The sequence below is a fragment of the Galeopterus variegatus genome, unplaced genomic scaffold (genome assembly GCF_000696425.1).
Source record: "Galeopterus variegatus unplaced genomic scaffold, G_variegatus-3.0.2 Scaffold214, whole genome shotgun sequence".
Lineage (NCBI taxonomy): Eukaryota > Metazoa > Chordata > Mammalia > Dermoptera > Cynocephalidae > Galeopterus > Galeopterus variegatus.
In genome coordinates this window covers 408,934-430,171 of record NW_007726325.1, presented here as the reverse complement: position 1 = coordinate 430,171, position 21,238 = coordinate 408,934, and the positions used below count along the sequence as shown (strand labels likewise).

Sequence of the window (21,238 nt, the reverse complement as noted above, 5' to 3'; positions counted from 1 at the left end):
TTTCAGTCTCTCTTTTGCTTTGTCCAAATACCCGACCCACAGAATCCATAAGCATAATAATCACTTTAACTATTTCTTTTATCACTTTAAGTTTCTTGTAGACAACATATAACTGAGTTTGTTTTTAATTCAATCTGATGGTCTTTGATAAAAACTTAAACTCATTTACATTTAATATAACCACTGATATTCTTGATTTTATTCCTCTCTTGCTTATGCTTACTATTAAACTTATTTCTTTAATTTCCTTTTTTCTTTTCCTTTATATTTACTGCTATGATCAAGTTACAATTTATTCTTCCCCTTACAAGCTCAAAATGATATTACGCTCTCTCATTGCAGTAGTGATGGGGTCTTTTGGGGGGCAGCTGGCCAGTACAGGAACTGAACCCCAGACCTTCGTATTATTAGCACCACACTCTTAACCAACATAGCTAACCAGCCAGCCCTAGTTGTGTTCTTGTTTAAAGATGCATCACATATTTTATTGCTATTATGTGAAAAGATACTATTTCCCTACCAAGTTACTCTATTCCCTGATACTTTCCCTCCACCCCCAACAAGATATTTTTTAAGATTGTTTTTACCTCTTACTCCCCATTCCCCAACCCCACCTCTTGGGTTTTGCTGAAAAATTTGGCAGCTTTTACTCCCAGGCTCTCATTAGGTAAGTCTCATTTATCTTAAGCATCTTTATTTAACACATATAGTACACACTTCCAGTCATTCTGTCATCCATGAATATTACAAGGCTCATTGTTCACTCATCATTTTTCCTTTCTACTTCATCTTCTTTCTTGAAATGTCTAGTCTCATTAATTTGCTGGTCAGTTAGAGTCTTCTTTTCATAGTTTCTTCAGAAGGGAGTATATGGGTGATATATTCTTGGAATCCTTACATTTCTGCATCTCTTTCACCTTGGCTGGTGAATGAATGATGGATGCTTGGCTGGAAAGAGACTTCTTGGGTTACTTTCCTTTTCTCTCAATAGGTTATAGATATGATTCCATTGTCTGATGCCAGTACAATTCTCTTCCAATTGTAAATAACTTCTTTCTGGTTGGAAACTTATGAGATTTTTCTCTTTAACCTTAAGATCCAGGAATTCTGTCAGAATATGTTTAGGTGTCTTTTTTCTCATCGATCCCACCTAGAATTTAGAGAGCACTTTCAACTTGCAAATATAAGCCTTTATTCAGCTCAGGATATTTGTTTCTATTAAACTTGGTTTATCTCATGTAAGTCACTCTGAAACTCCTATCCTGGATTTGTCCTCCCTTCTAGCAGTTATAGTAACAATTTTAGAGTTTGAAAAGGTAGATTAATGCTTTTCCTGATACTACTGGATCATTACAGACACCAGCTCAATTATCTGATTACAATATTTGGTACTAGAAAGCAGCCTAAGGTAAAATATAATAAAATACACATACACTAGATAACTCACTCTAATATCAAATATCACATTTCCAGTATATTTTAAAACATTCATTAATTTAATTTTGTCTGTTTAAAATGGTTTTCTAATACAGTTTTTAAAGAAAAAAGTCCAGACAATGAGAGTAAAATCTCCCTCTCCTACTTCTGACTCCCCAGACCTATCCCCAAGGTAACCTGCTGTTCACAGTTTCTTACAGAATCTTTCAGAAATTCATGTGAAACAGGGACAAAAATTATTGCTGTGTGAGTATTCCTAGCTTCCTTTCTGCCTACTAACAAAAAAATTCAGACATTTGCACCCTGAGCACTTCTTACTCCCCACATCCCCACCCCACATTGTCTTACTAGATAGGATCAGTAAGGGGGGCGGGGGAAGGGAGGAGGATTACAAGAAACCTTGGAGTTGAGATGAAAGATTTATGTGCAAAAGGCCCAGCACTATTATTCACAAGGGGTTGGGTGGAGAGTTGGAAAGTAAGAGGAAGGGGTGATAGATGAAGCCAAGCACTAGCAGAGGTATCAGGGAGGATTTTGGTTAAAGGGGGAGAGTAAAAAACATGGAGACAGACGTTCTGAGCTATCTACAGGATATGAGAATAAGACAGAAGAGACAGAAAGAATATGTGGGGAAAGCAGATTTGAAGAGGTGTTCATACGTTACATTTATATAACTTGTGTTATATAAAACAAGAGTGTTTTATGTAAGTTCTCTGAGGAATACAAATAAAGATTAGAATTACTTTTACTGTCTTCTGAACATGACACTCCTGAAGCTGAGTCATGAGGGGCCTGGAATCTATTCTAATCACTCTATATGAGGGTTTGCATTAATGTGTGTATACACATACATACATACGTATATGTACACAGAGATGTATAGATCTATCTACATAAATCCTTAAAAAAAAAAGGGGGTCACACTGTGAGTCTCCCTTTGCACCTTGTTTCTTTTTCCCTCAAAAATATAGACTGACTGATTTTTATCCTTCCTACTTCCAAAAAAAGACTTGAGTTAGCTTACAATAAAATCACAAGCATATGACCTAAAACTATTAACATGACTATTAACAAGAAATATAAGGGCCAAGGGAAAAACTATATTCAGAAATTCTAGCTAATCATTTCATGAGTGTAATACAAAATTAATAAGATGCATTAAAAATAGATTCCTAAGTAACCAACTGCCAGAAATTACTTTTGGAGTGAAAAAATTAATTTTACCTAAAAAGACAGAACAATGAAAAGACAAACTTAGTTCGGAGCTTAAAGAGACAGTGATCTCTTCTTAGTATATAGCCCCATCCCCCTCATAGTCTTAGCAAAGAGATTCAGGAGAGTTGCCATCAATTCTCAATTGTTTCTATAAATAGTGAAACCATAATAATCCGATATATTGGATAATTTTTTAAAGTATATTTTATTGGTTTTCATAAATTCAGATGAATAAAAAAACAGGAAGAAACAACTTCAAACAAAACAGTGAGGTCCCACTGCAAAGAATTGTTCAGAAAGACCAGGGAAACTCCATTTCTCACAACTTTGTCCTCTTAACTCCTCCCGGTGACCCTATCCATCTCATCTCTCCAGTCAGTACAAAGCAGCAGATTAAAGCAAAATAATCCTTATAAATCTTTCCTCAAAATGGGGCTGTGGTGAGTCAGATCCTATCAGTGTGAAGGATGGAAACCATGCAAATAAAGAAAACTTTTTTTTTTTCCTTTTTGTCTTTTTTTACTGACCGGCAACGGGATCGCAACCCTCAGTGTTGCGCCCGCACCATGCTCAGCCAGTGAGCGGGAACCGGTCTCCACATGGGATCCGAACCCTCAGCGGGAGCGCTACCGTGCTCCCAAGCGGCGCACTCTCCAGTGCGCCACCGGGCCGGCCCAAGAAAACTTTTTTTTAATTCACCTATACTTCCAGCAGACTGGCTTTCAATCTTCCTCTCCACTCTATCGCCTGTCACCTTCCTGGGTAATATGTACACAAAGTGGATGATCCTGAAATTTGATATCAGTTCTGTGACCTTCTCCACTCTGATGACCATTAACTCCAAGCTCAGCCACAAATCAAACTCTGTTGGGAACAAATATCCGCACCCCTAATATCTTGAACTCTGAAATTCTCTCCCTTTCTACAACCTCCTTTCACTTTCCTCAAACTTTCCAAATTTCTTTACTTCATCTACACCTTCACTACTCACCTCCATTTTCCCAGTCTATCAACCCCCTCTGGATTCCAGTGACTCCTTACCCAGCCTGTATCTCACAGTCAACCATTTCAACCCTCTATGTACAGTACCCTGAATTCCTTCCCCCTTCCTTTCCACACTGACCCCTACCATACCTGTCTGCCAATTACTAACCCTGCTTAAACCAACTGATGTCTGTTTCTCCTCCCTGACTCCTAAGAATTGCTGGAGAAAAATCACTTAATTGACACAACAAGCAAGTACCAGACGCTTAGGACATACAGATCTCAGTCTGAAACCTGGCTCTGCTTTATTAGCTGGCAAAGTTTTGGAAATTTACATCATCTATGTGTTTCCCAGTCTGTAAAATGGGGTATATTCATTATATAGTTTTTAGCTGTAAATAACACAAAACCCAACCAAAAGTAGCTTATTGTCTCCCATAACAAGGGAGCCAAAATTTGGTTCCAGGACTAGGTTAGGGGCTCAATGACGTCATCAAGAACAGAAGTTCTTTCCTCTGTATGCTCCACCACCTTAGCATGGGCTAAGGGCCTTAGGTTTGTCTCTATGATTTCAACACGGTGACTGCAATTCCAGGCGTCACATATAGACACAAAGTCTTGCTGAAGAACAGAATATTTCCTCTCATGTGCTTCTCTATATTACAAAGGAAACCCTTTCCTAGAACTATCCTAGTAGAATTCTCTTTGGCACAGTCATATATTTATTTACCCTTTAACCAATCACTGGCAAAGGGAAATGGGATTGCCACAACTGGCTTTTCAAACAATCACAATTCACCTTCTTGGGGCTAGAGAAGGGTCAATCTTCCCTGAGCACGTTGCCACCAGATACCTGAACAAAATCAGTTGTGATAACAAGAAAGAATACCTGTTGAGTAAGCCAACAATGTCTGCCATGTGGGCAATAATACCTACCCCATTTGGTGGTTATGAAGATTATATTGGGTACATTTGCAAATTACCTAGTGGTGCCTAGCACATAATAAACATAATGGTTTTCAAATATGTCCACAAATTATTTGACATGCTATCCTTCAAAAGGTAGAGCTAATTCCCCTATGCTTGCCTGTGAGCTGAACTTGTGACTTGGTTCTAACAGATAAGAATTTAGCAGATAATGGTGAGACTTCCAACACTAGTTATAAAAGGCATTGCAGCTGGTTTTGTTCTCATAAAGGGCTCACTCTGGGCAGAGCCAGCCACCATGTTGTAAGAACACTCAAAGAGCCTTTGAAGAGGTCCACATGGGGAGAAATTAAGGATTCTCACCAATTACATGGCACCAACTTACAAGCTACATGAGTGAGCTACCACCTTGGAAGTGGACTTCCCCAGCCTGTCCAGACTTCAGATGACTGACACCCCAGGCCAAAATCTTGTTTGTAAATACTCCAAGCCAAAGCCTCCCAGCTAGGCCACTCCCAAATCCTATAAAACTTTGAGAATAATATTTATTGTTGTTTTAAACCACTATGTTTTGTGGTAATTTCTTATAAAGCAATAGATAATACAGATTTTGGTACCAAAAGGGGGGTTCTACTGCAACAAAAATGTAAAAGTGTGAGAGTAGCTTTGGAACTTGGCAGTAGACTGAAGCCATAAGAACCTTGGAGAGAATTTAGTGAAAATCTGAAGGGCCTTCCAGTAAGGCCAGTATGCTTCATTAGCTTACTAAGACAGCTCAAGTAAAATGCATCTTGGTCTTCTCCTTGATTAATTTCAAGTCTTAGCTTAGTGAAAGATAATACAGCATCATGGTTAAGTGCACACACTTTAGAGCCTGCCTGCCTTAATTTGGATCCTGGCCATCACTTCCTATCTGTGTAATCCTTGGTAAGGTGCTTAACCTCTTTGTGCCTCAATTTCCTCCACTGATTTGTTATGAGGATTAAATAAGTTACTACATGTAAATTTAAAAGAATACAGATTTCTTTCTGTGTCCCATGGCAGAACTGGTTATGACTGCAAACATGCAAACCAGGATTGGGGTAGAAGCCAAGGAACAGTACCTTGAGTAGCTAAGAAAAGGATAAAGTCTTCGTATGGTGGGCTATACCTCCAGGGTAGTATTTCTTAAGGTGTGGCCCAAGGGCATCAGACTCACATTGGGTGTTTATTTAAAATGAAGGGCCCAACCTTCTCAGATTGATTCAGGAAGTCTGAAGGGAGGTAAAAATATATATTTTAACTAAGTACTTTGTGGATGATCCTTCTGTATGCTATAGCTTGAGAATCACTACTCTGGGGAAAGGGAGTTCAGGGAATTAGCCTAAAGATTAATTTCTTTGAACCCTACTGTTTTATCTTAACTATGGCAAATTTTTCCAATATTCAATTTATCCATTTTTGTCTTAATATACAAATAAGCTACATTAAGTAACAAAGAAAGTGTATTATTGGCAATTGAGTACTAAGTTTATCCTGGACTTGGGGTACTTCCTGGTATACCTGTGCCAGTTGACATGCAAGGGCTTTATGACAAGTGTCAACCCATTTTATTTCTAGTGTCTGGTTTGACAAGTACCATCAATGTAGTAAATATGGACATCTGGTAATCACACTCCAGCTCCACTTTTTTTAATGAGCATTTCTGTACTGGAGAAGCTGGAAAGTTTAAAAATTAATTTACCAGACCCCTCTTGCAGATAAAATTCTATATATAAAATAGTATGGACATCTGGTAATCACACTCCAGCTCCACTTTTTTTAATGAGCATTTCTGTACTGGAGAGGCTGGAAAGTTTAAAAATTAATTTACCAGACCCCTCTTGCAGATAAAATTCTATATATAAAATAGCTTCCACCAATTAGATACACTCAATGAGATTTGGGAGGCAGAAGATAGAGGCCATCTATCTACTGCGATGGCCCATTCTGCTAAAAAGTTAAGTTGTGGACATGTCAGGTTTTCCTGCAACACTTTTCTGCACCTCATCACCAGCTCTGGGTATATTGAGACAGTTATGGCAATGGTGCCATGGTGGCCTCCTGATTCTTCACATTTAAATTATGGCAGAGGTAGCAGCTACTATGGTTGCTAACTCTGCAGTGCTGTGGAAGTCATTCCAGAGCCAAATCTATATCCACTTCTCCAGCTTTACACCAACTTTGTAAAAATACTTTTTAAAAGTTTTAAATATATTCAAAAGTAGATGTTATAGTACAAAGAATGCCTATCGTCAACATTTCCCGTCTTATGGCCAATCTTGTTTCGTAAGTACCCCCAACCATTTCCTCCATCTTATTTGGAAGTAAATCCCAGACACTGTATCATTTTATGTATATTTCAGCATGTATCTTTCTAAAAAGTAAACTCTTTAAAAAATATAACCATGTCATTCCTACAGTAGCAATAGTTCTTTATAGGGTCAATGTTCACATTGCCAATTGTCTTGTCAGTTTTTGTCGAACTAATACCAAAAAAAGGTCCACAGATTGCAATTGGTTGATATGCCTCTTAATTCTTAATGTATAAATTCTCCCTCCATCAGTGTGGTTTTAAATTCTTTGAAGTTATTTGGAGAAACTGTGTTGTTAGAGGTTCCCGCAGTCTGTATTTTGGTGACTGTATCCAAGTGATGGTGTTTGACATATTCCTCTGTAATTCCTATAGGTTGGTTGTTGGATCTACAGGCTTGATCAGATTTAATCCCGCAAAGATGAAGGTGCATTCTCCCTGACATTTGCATTTACCTCTGCCAGGAAGCTAACAGTGGCATCATTAGGCTGAAACCTCTTTAAACTCAATTCATTTCTTGAAGGTTTCTTTTACTACCCTGGGTGATGTGACTTTGGGCTTTGTTAATCTGTGAAGGACAGTAGTGATCACAACTTCTTGAGTTTTTTTTTTTTTTTTGGATGGGGAGGGAGGGTTTCTTGATCTGCTCAGTGCCAAGGCAACATTCCTTGCAGTCCTTCCGCGAGAGGGAAAGAAGGCCTAATTTATCCTCACTGAGGATGAAGCCCTTTAGGGTGCTAGCTTTATGGGGTGCCTCCTTTTGGCCCCCAAGTCTGCTGGCCTTTGTCTTCTGTCCCCGCACCCCAAAACTTTGAAAATTGAAACTCAAGGTGAGTCAGGATCAGAGGCACCTTTTGCAAAAGCACCTCTACATGTTTTCACTTAGATTTTCGGCCTAAGCCCCTACTACTTTATGAACTATGCAATATTTTTAGGGTGTTTTCACTATTTTCATCCAGAATTTTTTAGTTTTCCAACTCACCAGGTGGGAAGGTCAGTCTGAGTAGCTAAGAAACTCACACACAACATACATATATCCTATATTAAATAGGGCAGGCTAATGTACCAATGCCAGAAACATGCTTTAACTAATATACTTCCTTCCATGAGCACTCATTGAGCTAGTCCATGCCACTTAGTATCTTTCCTAATTAAGGCTAGAACAGAATCGTACACAGCAATCCTCCCCCAAAACACTTCCCTTATGCCATGGTTATGACTTGTCCCAAGCCCAGTGTTGAATGCTATTAATATTTTTTGTTTTCCTTAGAGAGCCCCTGAAATTTCCCAAAATTTCACAAGCAAGAACATTCTAGAACATCATTTTAAATAGAACTTCATTTGTTATACCATTTATATAGCAACCCACAATCTATATACCTAAAGACAAGACTAAAAGCAAATAAAAGGGTATTTATGCATTCTTTCATAGCTTCCTATTTAAAAAAATATTTACATCTGATGCCTTTAAATCCAGAGGAAAGAAAGCATATTCAGTATTGACTATTTTGTGATATCTTGAAAATAAGTAATAACTCCATCACATTTCTTCATCCCACTTTCACACACTGTGGCTGCTCCTGTATCTGCCCAGAGATAGAACTGCTGAAAGATCATGTCCTCTGTCATTTCTCTACTCCAAAATATAGTCATTCCTTACTTCTGTTAAGAAATGTTTCTATTTTGAAACTTCACTAATGTTAAAATGCAAATAATTCATTAGCTATTAAAATTAAATAACCTCTAACAAAATAAATTTACCTAAATTGAGATTACTATGAGTGCTCCAGAACAATAATGCTTAAGAGAAAATGAAAGTCAATATACAAATAAATTAACTAAGCAGTATCACTAGAACTAACGTACACACCTAATCTAGTTGCCATAACTGAGTTATCAGATCAAAAGGGATCACATTAGCAGTTAAGTCATTAAGTGAAAGTCCATTCCATTAGCCATGTTGGTTACTAATATCATTTGAATAAAGTTAAAACAATACAACCATGATTTTTTTTTTATTTCTAGCACATAGAAGCCATCAACAAAGATCTGTTGAAGAAATGTATTAAGAACTAATTTTCACATTATTTGCATATGGTAATTTAAAATGATGTGTCAGAGACTGCTATTCATTCCCCTAACATAAATTCTCTTTCCTCCAAGAGATTACACACATTTTAGCTGAACATATGGCAATCTGAAATAGACAATTTCCCTGCCTCCCTGGAAGCAAGACATGATCACATGACTAAGTTCTGGCCAAAAGGATGTAAGCTGAAGTGTCCTGTGGCAGCTTCCAAAAATCACCTTTAAGACTGTTGGCACCTGCTGTTTGCTCCCTTCTTCTTTGTCCTTCCTCCAATAGAATGTTGATGTGATGGTTAGAGCTCTAGCCACCCACCCTGGCTGAGAAAAATGAGGGCCATACCCTGGGTTGGCAGAGGTGGTAAGCTAAAAAATTCCTAGATCCCAAAAAACTTCATGGAAAAGAGCATTCCATTCCCATCAGTCCTGGACCTGGAATTTTATGACAAGAGAAATAAACTTTTATCTTTTCCATTGGCATTTTGTGTTTTTCCAAAATACCAACTTCCTTTGGATAAAGGAAGAAGGCAGATTTGTAAGTGGCAGATTTTCATACACATATATTGTGGAGCCATACCTCTCTCAGGAGAGGATAACAGGATATTATCTCTTTTTAAAGATCTACTCTTACTCTTATTTCAGATGCAGCGCAGATTTGTAAGTGGCAGATTTTCATACACATATATTGTGGAGCCATACCTCTCTCAGGAGGGGATAACAGGATATTATCTCTTTTTAAAGATCTACTCTTACTCTTATTTCAGATGCAGTTGCTCTATACCAGGAGTCAGAGAACCAAGGTTCCAGTTGTATACCTTTGTCACTATCTGGCAAACCAATTAACTTTTCTAAGAGTGTGTGTCTTTACTCATTAGATTGGAATAGCGATACTTATCTAATAAGACGCTCCTGAGATTTAAAATACAATGTACGTAAAAGTGTTCCATAGTATAAATCACTATACACATAATAGTTGAAGAGAATAATTATACGACACCTAGAGACAAAAGCTCTGTCTCAGTTAACACTGTATCCCCAGTAAGAGTACTCAATAAATATTTTTTGAACAAATATTTTTAAGTCCTTGCTAAATAAGTAAATTATTCTGCTTTGGAGTTGAATAAAGTTCAAAGGTCTTTAATGTAGTCCCCAAGAGACACAGTTCTTAATTTTGATGTCACTCAAGAGATATAGCATGTGTAAAAAGAAATCACAGCTAATCAATTTATTTATAGTTCAAAAGCAGACCCCTATTTGCTATAGCAAAATAATTTAAACTAGAAGAAAAGTTGTGGTACAGAAATGAAATTTTTATGACCTTCTTCCCCTAAAATTACAAAGTTACACATGAAAATTTTTTAAAATATTTAAACCCCTAGCCTTACCTCACCAAATGAAGGATTTCCTCACAGGGACTGTGGCTAAAGTGTTTTTATTAAATTAAGTAGGTAATTTGCAAATGGTTTCGTAAGAAATTTAAAAGCAAAGTTATAAAATATTTTCAATAAAGAAAAGTACAGAGTTAACATCAAAATTACATTTTCTTTATAGTACAAATGAAAACATTTTGTTTCTGATACACTGTCTGAAAATTTTATAACATATTCTCTAAATGATAGCTGCAATGCTGTATTTTAATGAGAAGTCCACCAGTTAATTCAATCACTTATTAATAACAAGTTCATCATTTGGACCATAAAAGTCAATTGCTCAACTTTAAGGAAAATAATAAACTTTGTCATCATATAATGTGAAGTTATAAAAGGCTCTTCGGGATGTAGATGTGTTCTATCCTTATTTCTCTATTAAATTCTGTAAAGAGGCATTAAGTAATACTGTAAACTTGAATTACATTTTAAAAATAAGCACCGTTAACATACATTCTACATAAACTTACTTTACCTTTTAAATGACACTTTTTTGGGCCACACATTTAAATCTGTTTTCTTTACATGTAAAAAAAAATAAGCAATATTTAACCACTACACAGAAAAATTACCAAACTTCACCTCATTGCACAATGAGAAAGCACTTAGTAAAAGCACTTGGAAAAAACAGCACACATTATTTCTCTTTTTTATACATTTTGTCATTTTCTTAAATTGAGAGCAGTTAAAACATTGTCAGAGCAATTTCCTGAGTTTCAAAAGTTTCCAATTTCCACCTCAGAAATAACCAATCTTGCTATTATGTGTGTCCATTTTCTAAGCATATAAAACACTTGAAATTAAAAAGAAAAAGACCAAAACAAAGGACTGGAAACCATCCAAAAGAATTGTATAGCTTTTCCCCGATGTGTTATAATACACGAGACACTTTAAAGTCACAATTTCTGCTATATATAATATGTTCTGTATTTAAAGGCCATAGAATTGCAAACAGTATGCAGATACTAATAAACTGAAGAAACTTCAACTTGAAAATAATGTAGAGATATAAGAATTGCCAATAAATGTAAGAAAACATGCTTCCATTTCTCACGTTGGAATAAGGAGATGGATAGACTGAAAACACTGTTAAGATTTTCCCTGGTCCAAATGCACACCTCCTGTGGTGTTCACATTAGTTCTTTTTTCCTCTGGTAGATACTGGTAAACACTGAATGGATATAATCATCACTAAAACTTTCCAAACTACACAAGTGCTATACTTCTAAAATAATTTAAAATATTAAGTTTACAAAGAGCCATTCTAATGAGTCATGTATTGGCACCAATATGTGAAAACTTCAGTCTCCAAACTACCTTTGACATACAGGATTTAGAAGTGGGCAAAAGAAGAAAGGAGGGATTATAAACTTTTCTTTCATAATTATGTGCTGCTTAAACTGTGCTAGATAGTAGGGTAGGAGGCAGTTTAGGATTAAACATCTTGATAAAAATACACATGATGCTCAAATTTGTATACTTATGAATAATGATTAAGAAATAGCACTAAATTTACCAAAATAAGGCATAAAATTGAAGTTGATACAGCATAAAACACAGCTTCTTTCATTTATGTTTCTGTCCATAGAATACCACACCTGTACTACTTTTGACTGCTCCCTCATTAATCATAATTGCAATAATATTGAAATAAGTCTAGCTGAAGTACTCAAAAGTGATGTTTTTATAAACTGGGCAAGGAAATACAAAAACACAGAAAATGAATATGCAGCTGCATACACTCCAATGACTCCAGGTTTTAGAATTATTTTTCATATCTCTTAAATCATACAAATTATACATAAGAATATTTTATTTCGTTAACTAACAATTATAGTTTTATACTAAGTTATTGAAAGAAATTGCTTTATTTTTAATGTATATAACTCTTCTAGACATTACAAAAAGTATGTTAAATTGTTGGGATTTTTAAACAAATGATTGCAAACATAAAAACGTGAATAACACTTCAGTACTAGCCACTAACCATTTCTAAATAATAAACACATATTCTTACTTTCGTGAAAATAAAATTCAATGATAGGTTCTTCTTTTAAAAGCATGCATTCATGACATATAAAAACATGTGTTTTTGAATTTTATTTTCATTAAAATGTTTGCTCTTTTGGGAAACCATTCTATAATTCAAGATTCTTTCATTAACACAGCTCAATCCTATAATTCCTGATCCAAATGATTTTTTAAGCTTAACAAAGAGCAACACAATTGTTTGCTAAAATTCTATATGCTGAAAATATTCTCCATATCTCAAGTTACATTTATTTAAGCCATTGTCTCATACTGAAAAATTACACTTTACCACATTAAACCTGTGTAAAGGAAATTATAATTTACATACTAACAGGAGGTAATACCTAACAAACGACAGAAATCAATGAAAGTTTTCTTTCAGAAAGTTGGCTCTTTATCAAAATAAAGGTAAAAATCTTTTAATTTGCAAGATTCCTTTTATGATTATATCAAAAATGTTTTCTACATCTGTTTTAAGTTAATAAGATTTTGGCCTTCTGTAGTATAGAAATTGTATGTCTCAAATAAAAAATATAGCCATTCAGTACTATGCACACAGTTCTAGGAGCAATTCTATAAGGCAGCAACACTTGGTACATATCTAACCATTTCTCCTTCTCTGAAAACTTTTCTGCTTATGGAAGGTATAAAACTGCAATATAATCTCAGACCCAACTTTCTTCCCAGAAAATATATATAATAGAAGACTTGAACAAAAGGTAAGAGATCAAGATCATATACGAGCACAAAGCAAAAGAAAGAACAACAGCATGTCTTCCTTCCTGTAGGATATGGCAAAATAAAATGATTTTGTGCATTTAGTTTTGAAAGCAAAAGTATTCAAGAGTTCTTGTCAGATCTCCTTTCTTTCTTTACTACTATTACTTCTTTCTTCTTTTAATACAAGCCTTTAAAGGGCATGAACCAGGTTTCAAAGCACTTTAAATACCTCTGATAGAATTCTTTAGTACTTTACTAAATGTCAAACAACAATTAATACAAAGGTAACATATTCTATCCGAAAAAAAAAGACCACTTCAAACTTTAAAACTGCAGCTGATAATTTTCTTAGACATTGTATAATCAATAAAAATTCACATTAATATTTTTAACAGGTAACATATTCGGCATTTGATTCAGTAAAAAATTAAACTCGTTAATTTTGAAAAACATCATAATTTTTTTGTTTTATACTGACATTATTTCTAATAAAACACAAGTTTAGAGTAGAATTGACTGAATTGCTGCAAATAAAACTAATTTTAACCTACAAACCTTCATACTTCTAAGTCAAGGACATCTATTTTACTTTAGCATGACTTTCAAGCACCCTGGTTTAATTTCAGAGAACCTGCAGAAATGAGAAAAGAATTATTTTAAAGGTAAAAATTTCAAGATTGCCTATGCTTAATATAATATTTACCATCCAGTATCTATGTTTATATTCCTTTTCATCTACTGTCAAAACAAATATAATCCTAAGGCTGGGGTTACTAATTTGGTAAATGCAATTTATGATTTTTCAAAACCTCTTAAACCTGAATTTAACCATCATGAAGAAGAATACACTGTATGAAGGATAAGACACTGGGTGTCTGCATTACACTGCTTCTGTGCATCATGAAAGCACCAAGAAGAAATCTCTGATAACAGATTTATCTATCCATGTAACGCTTTCAACATGCTCAGTGTAAAATTTCAACACTAGTCTCTAAAATAGATCATTAATTTCAACATGCTACTGGTCTAACTACTCTCCTTTTGTAAAAATAACTCTGAAATGTCACCTGTTTTCATGCTCAGAATTAATGCTACCATTTTCTATAATGTAGCTAAACTAGTATTTCATTACATGGTATAAACAAAATATGCTATACTAATTGAAATTGGAAGGGGGTGGGGATTCTTCATAATACACATCCTCAGGGAATCTATCCATCAACAGATCCTTAATCTCAGACTTCTTGTTATTTTCTGTTAGTGAATAGTGATCACTTAATGAAAAAGATATATCACATTTGTCAGCCAAGATCACTAATTGTATTTAACTTACGAAGACATAAATTTATATTAACTTCAGTATTTCTGCTAAGGCTTAAACACATCTAAATTATAACTATATTTCTGCAGATATCCCCCAATTCCATCCAAAATACACAAATATATATTTCCCTTCAAAATAATAACTAAACAGCAAATTTTAAACTATTATATGTGTAATCTAATTATCTTGGATAATACATTACCAAAAAAACCCACAAATACTTGCTTTGTTTTAGAGTCTTAGATTTATGATAGAAAGTTTTATCAGATGATTATTGACAAAAACACTTTTCTTTTACTTCTGGTTTATCAGACAACATAAATCCAGTAGGGAAAGCTCTATCATAATTTAAGCATGAACTTGTGGCTGAAATCAGGTGATTAAGTTTAGTTAACTATTTTAACAAATACTTCTAAGTATATTATAAGTGTTTACCTAGCTATAAATGGGCAACTGCCATTATTGACAACAGAAGTCTATACTCACCTGAAGCTATGGCTTGTGAGGTATTTAATAACAGCTGGTTTGATGCGAGCAACTCCTCCCTGGCTGTGGTTTCCTCTCCCCGTAATCACAGAAAGATAGGGCTTACCGCCACTCTGCTTAAATTCTATTACAACAGGAATTCAAACAGTTAAAATTCATTTTTCTCACACTCTCAATAGAAAACAAACATTTAACTACTCAAACACATATAAAGTTGTTTTCATGGGGATTTAGAGATTTATTACCTCAAAAAGCTCCCAAATTAATGTCTTAAAATACATTTTTTAAAACATACATAGCATCATAGCAATTTATCCACCTAAAAACACTTCTTCCCCTGTGGGGAGGAAGATTTCCGTGCACTACCAGATGTTCTCTCTGAAAAAATGGTATTGATGGTGATAATATTAATGATACCTAAGAATTACTTTACACATCGAGTCAGGAACCACTTTAAATAACATGTTTATTAACTAAGGATCGTCACAACAACCTCATTATTTAAATACTCAGAAGCCAGCCAGCTTTGGTCTGAATCAGAGCTCTGCCACTCAATGACTACGTGACCATAGACAAGTTACTTAGCCTCTCCTTGCCTGTTTCCTCATGAGAAAAACAGGATAATAACAGCAACTACCTTATAGACTATCCCCCAGGAATAGCTATTGGAGAATCAACTAATTCTAGCATGGACTGCAGTCCTACTGTAAAAAGATAATCCTTAACTTCAAAAATTCTTCCTGATAGATAATTCTTAAAATATCAAATGAGCCTGAACCTCTTGAAAGACTGCAGTTCTTACTTTGGGTTGTACCTTGTGAAAATCAAGTATATAAATCCTGAAAACTAATAACAGCCTCAATAAAATTTAAAAAAAAACTATTAATAATAAGAGTTAAATTAATGAATTTAAGGGGCCGGCCCGTGGCTCACTCGAGTGAGTGTGGTTCTGATAACGCCAAGGCCACGGGTTCGGATCCCATAAAGGGATGGCCAGTTAGCTCACTGGGTGAGCGTGGTGCTGACAACACCAAGTCAAGGGTTAAGATCCCCTTACTGGTCATCTTTTGGGGAAAAAAAAAATTTTAATGAATTTAAGAAATACAAGGAGTCTTCAAAATGTACATGGAAAGATTTGTATTATCTTTTGATTCCATTTTCAATAAACTTTTATTTTTTATTTTTATTTTTGTCTTTCTCGTGACCTGTAAGGGGATCGCAACCCTTGGTGTGGTGTCGCCCACACCACGCTGGCTGAGCGCACCCGCCATTCCTACATAGGATCTGAACCCGCTGCGGGAGCCTCACTGCGCTCCCAGCGCTACACTCTCCCAAGCGCGCCACGGGGCTGGCCCATCAACAAACTTTTAAAAGTACCCTTGTATTCATTCCTCATTCATAAATATCCAAAGTTTTGATCTTTAGCATAAAATACATACGTGCATTATATAAGTACTGCATATTTTGCTCATTACGTTTCCCTAATACTCCAACAGAACAACAAACAAATGGTTTTTCAAGTTTCATATCTCCAGGGCAATATTTAGCCTGGAATTTTAAAAGGATATGTTGCTCTTGCATTTTTAATTCCTTATTTTTGTTTAAGATCTCCATTTCAAATCTACAGATGCTCCTCAATTTACAATATGGTTACACGTTACATCCCAATAAACCCAACTTAAGTTGAAAATACCCTAAGTGTGTTTTCGACTTACAATATTTTCAACTTACACAGGTTTATCTGGATATGACCCCATTATAAATCAAGAAGCATAATGAATACACATGGCTTTTACACCATCATAAAGAAAAAATTGTTAAGTCGAACCATCATAAGTGAGGGACCATCTGCAACCCATATCCATCACTTTAAGCAAAATGTCCAAAATTCAGCTCTCACTGAGTGCTAGTTACACTAGGGTATTCACTTTGTAAAAAGTTTTTGCACTATACACTTATAATTTGTGCACTGTTCTCTGTGTATGTCATGTCACAAATAAAAGTTTACTTAAAAGAAAAATGACAATCTCTCAACTAAGCATAATTCACTCTCATCACTCCTTCAGTACTGCTGTGCTCTTCTTATCAATTAGGTCAGTGGTTTAGGCCACATCACCTCTCAATAGTTCAACCATTGCTCTGAAAGTGTTTCCCAAGTGACTCACATGCCTCAAATAAAGTAGGAGTTGAAAGGATCTTTCTTGCATGAATTAACATACGTTTAGTGTCTCAAATTAGTCTGTTCCTACTGTTTATCACCTTTGGAAGAACTGTTTAACCCAATTTCTAAGCACATTCCAGATTTCTTATTATTTTAACTGCAAATATTCCAGTATGTATCTCAACAAGATAAAGACTCCTTTATTTTATTTTATTTTTCTTTAATTTTTATTTTGTCAATATACAATGTAGTTGGTTATTATGGCCCATCACCGAAACCCCCCTCCCTCCTCCCTCTCCCCATTCCCACCCAAGAATGTCCTTTCCGTTTGCTTGTTGTAACAACTTCAAAAGACTGTAGTTGTTATATCTTCTTCTGATAAAGACTCCTTTAAAAAACATAACCACAATATCACCATCACATATTACAAAATTAACAATACTTCCTTAATATCATCAATTTCTAAAAATTTCCCCCAATTACCTCAAAAAAAATGTTTTTACAGTGATTTGCTTGACTCAGGATTGAAACAAAGCCACACATTGCATTTGGCTGATATGTTTTTTAAGTAATTTTTAATCCAAAATTTTAACCTAATTTTTCCATCCCCTTGTGTTTTTCTTCACAATTTATACAGAAAAAATTTGGATCATTTATCCTAGATTTTTACAGTCTGGATTTTGCTGATTGTATCCCCATGGTGTTGTTTAACATGTTCCTCCGTCCCCTGTAAATCCCATAAAGTAATAGTAAGTTCCAACTATTTAATCTGCTTCTGTTTGATATGGGGACAAAAATACTTCATAGGTTGTGGTGTGTATGCCAATAAGAAGGTATATAAGATTGAGATGTCTCTATTTTTTTTACTCATCCCCAATTTTACAATCCTTTCACGTTATCATGACAAAAAATAATGGAGGGCAGAACCACCCATTTTCCACTCACATTTTTATTCAACAATACTACCATCTGGTGGTGACTGACAGTAACTACAAGCCACCACAAGTGGCAGCATGCACTAGATGGGTCTGGGCTTCCAGGAAGAGTAAACTCCATAAAGACAGGGACTGTGTGACTTTTTCACTGCTTTATTCTTTCCATCTTAGGTCTGACCAAGTGTCACCTTTGGCAAGTTATTTAACTCTTCTTTTTTCTTCCAATTTTTTTACTGAGTTAAAATTTACATAACATAAAACACACCATTTTGAGATATATAACTCAGTGGTTTTTAGTATATTCACAACACTGTAAAATCAACACCACTAATTCCAGAACATTCTATCATCTCACAAAGGCTTTCTGTGCCTGTTAGCAGTCACTCCCCCATGTATGGCCCCCCTTCCAGCCCTAGCAACCACTAATCTACTTTCTGCCTCTAATAGGATTTACCTATTCAGGACATTACATAAAAATGAAATAATACAACATATGGCCTTTTTTATCTGGCTCCTTTCACATAGCATAATGTTTACAAGGTTCATCTATAACTGTAGCATGTATCAGCATGCCTCTTTATGGATGAATAAAATTCCATTCTATGGATCTACCACATTTTGTTTATTCATTCATCAGTTGATGAACATTTGGGTCATTTCCACTCTTTGGCTTTTAAGAACATTCACGTACAAATTTTTGTGAAGACAAACTGTGGTTTCAACTCTTAGGTACATATCTAGGAGAACTGCTGGGTTATATGCTAACTGTATGTTTAACCTTTCAAGGTACTCCTGAACTTTTTCCACAGCAGCTTTTAACATGTCCACCAGCAATATCTGAAGGCTCCAATTTCTCCACATCCTTACCAACACTTATTATTTTCCATTTTATTAAACTTTTTAAGTAGTCAGTTTCCTCATCTACAAGATGAGAGAAAGCAATTTAGAGGTTTCTCAAAAAATTAAAAACAGGACTACCGTTGATCCAGCAATCCCATTTCTAGGTATATATCCAAGGAAACAAAATCAGTATCTCAGAAAGATATCTGCACACCCATGTTCAATGCAGCATTATTCAGAATAGCCAAGACATAGAAACAATCTAAGTGTCTATCAACAGATGAATGGATAAAGAAAAGTCATCCCTCTGTAACTGCAGGGGATTGGTTTCAGGACCTCCCACAGATACTCAAGTCCCTGATTTAAAATGATGTAGTATCTGTATATAGCCTATGCACATCCTCCTGTAAAGTTTACATCATTTCTAGATTACTTATAATACCTAATACAATGTAAGTGCTATGTAAATAGTTGTTACAGTGTACTTTTTAAATTTTGTACTACTTCTTGTTGTACTGTTATTTTTTATTTTTCCAAATATTTTCAAACTACAGTTGGTTGAATCGCAGATGTGGAACCCACAGATACATTGTACCTCCATATGCGTAGGTGCCACATCCATGAATTCAACCAACTGCAGATTGTACACTTTTTATTTTTAATTGTAGACACAAAGTGGGGGAAAAAATTGCATACATGCCAAACATTTACAGACTTTTTTTCCTCATCATTATTCTTTAAACAATACAATATAACAACTATTTACATAGCATTTATATTGTATTAGGTATTATAAGTAATCTAGAGGTGATTTGTGCATAAGTTATATACAAATACTACACGATTTTATATCAGTGACTTGAGCACCCAAGGACTTTGGCATCCATGAGTGGTCTGGAACCAATCCCCCACAGATACCAATGGACAACTGTATACACACACACACACAGCACACACAAATACTATTTAAGAATACAAAAGAAGGAAATCCTGCCTTTTGTGGCAACATGGATGAAACTGGAGGGCATTATGCTAAGTGAAATAAGCCACACAGAGAAAGACAAATACTGTGTGATCTTACTTATATATGGTATCTAAAAATGTCAAACTCATAGAAACAGAATAGAATGGTAGTTTCCATAGGCCAGGGGTGGGGAAAATGGGGAGATGTTGGTCAAAGGGTACAAACTCCCAGTTATAAAAAGTTCTGGGGATCTAACATACAGCATGATGACTATAGCTAATAATACTGTATTATATTCTTGAAATTTGCTAGAGAATACATTTTGTGTCCTCACCACAAACAAAAACTATACAAGTTGATGGATGTGCTAACTAACTTGGTTGTGGTAATCATTTCACCGTGTATATATATATCAAATCATCACACTGTATACCTTAAATATGTACAATTTTATGTGTCAGAAAAAATAAAAGGAATACTTACCCTTTATTCAGTCATTTATTCACAAGTTTTGTTTTTTTTTTTTTAAAAGATGACCAGCAAGGGGATCTTAACCCTTGACTTGGTGTTGTCAGCACCACACTCTCCCAGTGAGCTAACCAGCCATCCCTATATGGGATCCGAACCCGTGGCCTTGGTGTTATCAGCATCACACTCTCCCGAGTGAGCCGCAGGCCAACCCCACAAGTCTTTTTGAGTGTTCAGTGAAGAGCAATAATCATCACCAGCTCAATTCCTGGCCAAAAGACATTTAATAATCAATTACACAATAAGTTTTTTTGGATTTTTTGGCAGCTGGCCAATATAGGGATCTGAACTCCTTACACACAATAAGCTTTTTATAAACACTACAGTAAGTAGGAGTGCTATGAGAAGCTACTTATAGGGAGCCTAACTAGTGTGAAGATCAAGAATGACAATGTAGTTAAACATACAGAAAAGGCTGGCCAGTTAGCTCAGTTGGTTAGAGTGTAGCCTTATAATATCAAGGTCACAAGTTCGGATCCGCAAACCAACCAGCTGCAAAAAAAAAAAAAAATTGCCAGAAAAGGAGAAGGAACAAAACACAAGATGAAACTGGAGAGGCAGGCAAGGAACATATTATGTAGGAATTTTGGAATTTATCCTAAATGCAACATGGCAACCTGTATTTTCTTATCACAGTGCTAATTACTCATGATTACTAATTAATCACCAAAGATTACTAATTAATCACAAAGGATGAAAAGGTATATTTACATAGAGAAATCTGATTGAGTCCTACCATAGCTATGAAATTAAACTTAACATTATCAATAAAAGGGCAAACTGACCACGTATGTCCCTTGATGTATTCACCAAGAACACCTCAACGTCACTTATGTGGTATT

General features: G+C 35.3%; 1 protein-coding gene across 2 annotated transcripts in view; it reads right to left on the bottom strand.

Annotated features, from left to right (window-relative positions):
* Window positions 1-666: 666 nt before the first annotated feature.
* N4BP2 (NEDD4 binding protein 2) overlaps window positions 667-21,238 on the bottom strand; it is a 64,205-nt gene continuing 43,633 nt past the window's right edge. Inside the window, exons 15-17 of one of the 2 annotated variants that reach the window (XM_008565933.1) lie at window positions 14,969-15,092; window positions 13,714-13,789; window positions 667-1,150 (exon numbers count right to left, since the gene is read on the bottom strand). In XM_008565933.1, coding sequence (XP_008564155.1) covers window positions 13,744-13,789; window positions 14,969-15,092 — 170 coding nt within the window. In that variant the 3' untranslated portion in view covers window positions 667-1,150; window positions 13,714-13,743. Of the gene's footprint in view, window positions 1,151-10,396; window positions 13,790-14,968; window positions 15,093-21,238 lie in introns of those variants that run through there. The other variant, XM_008565932.1, reaches the window with a different exon arrangement.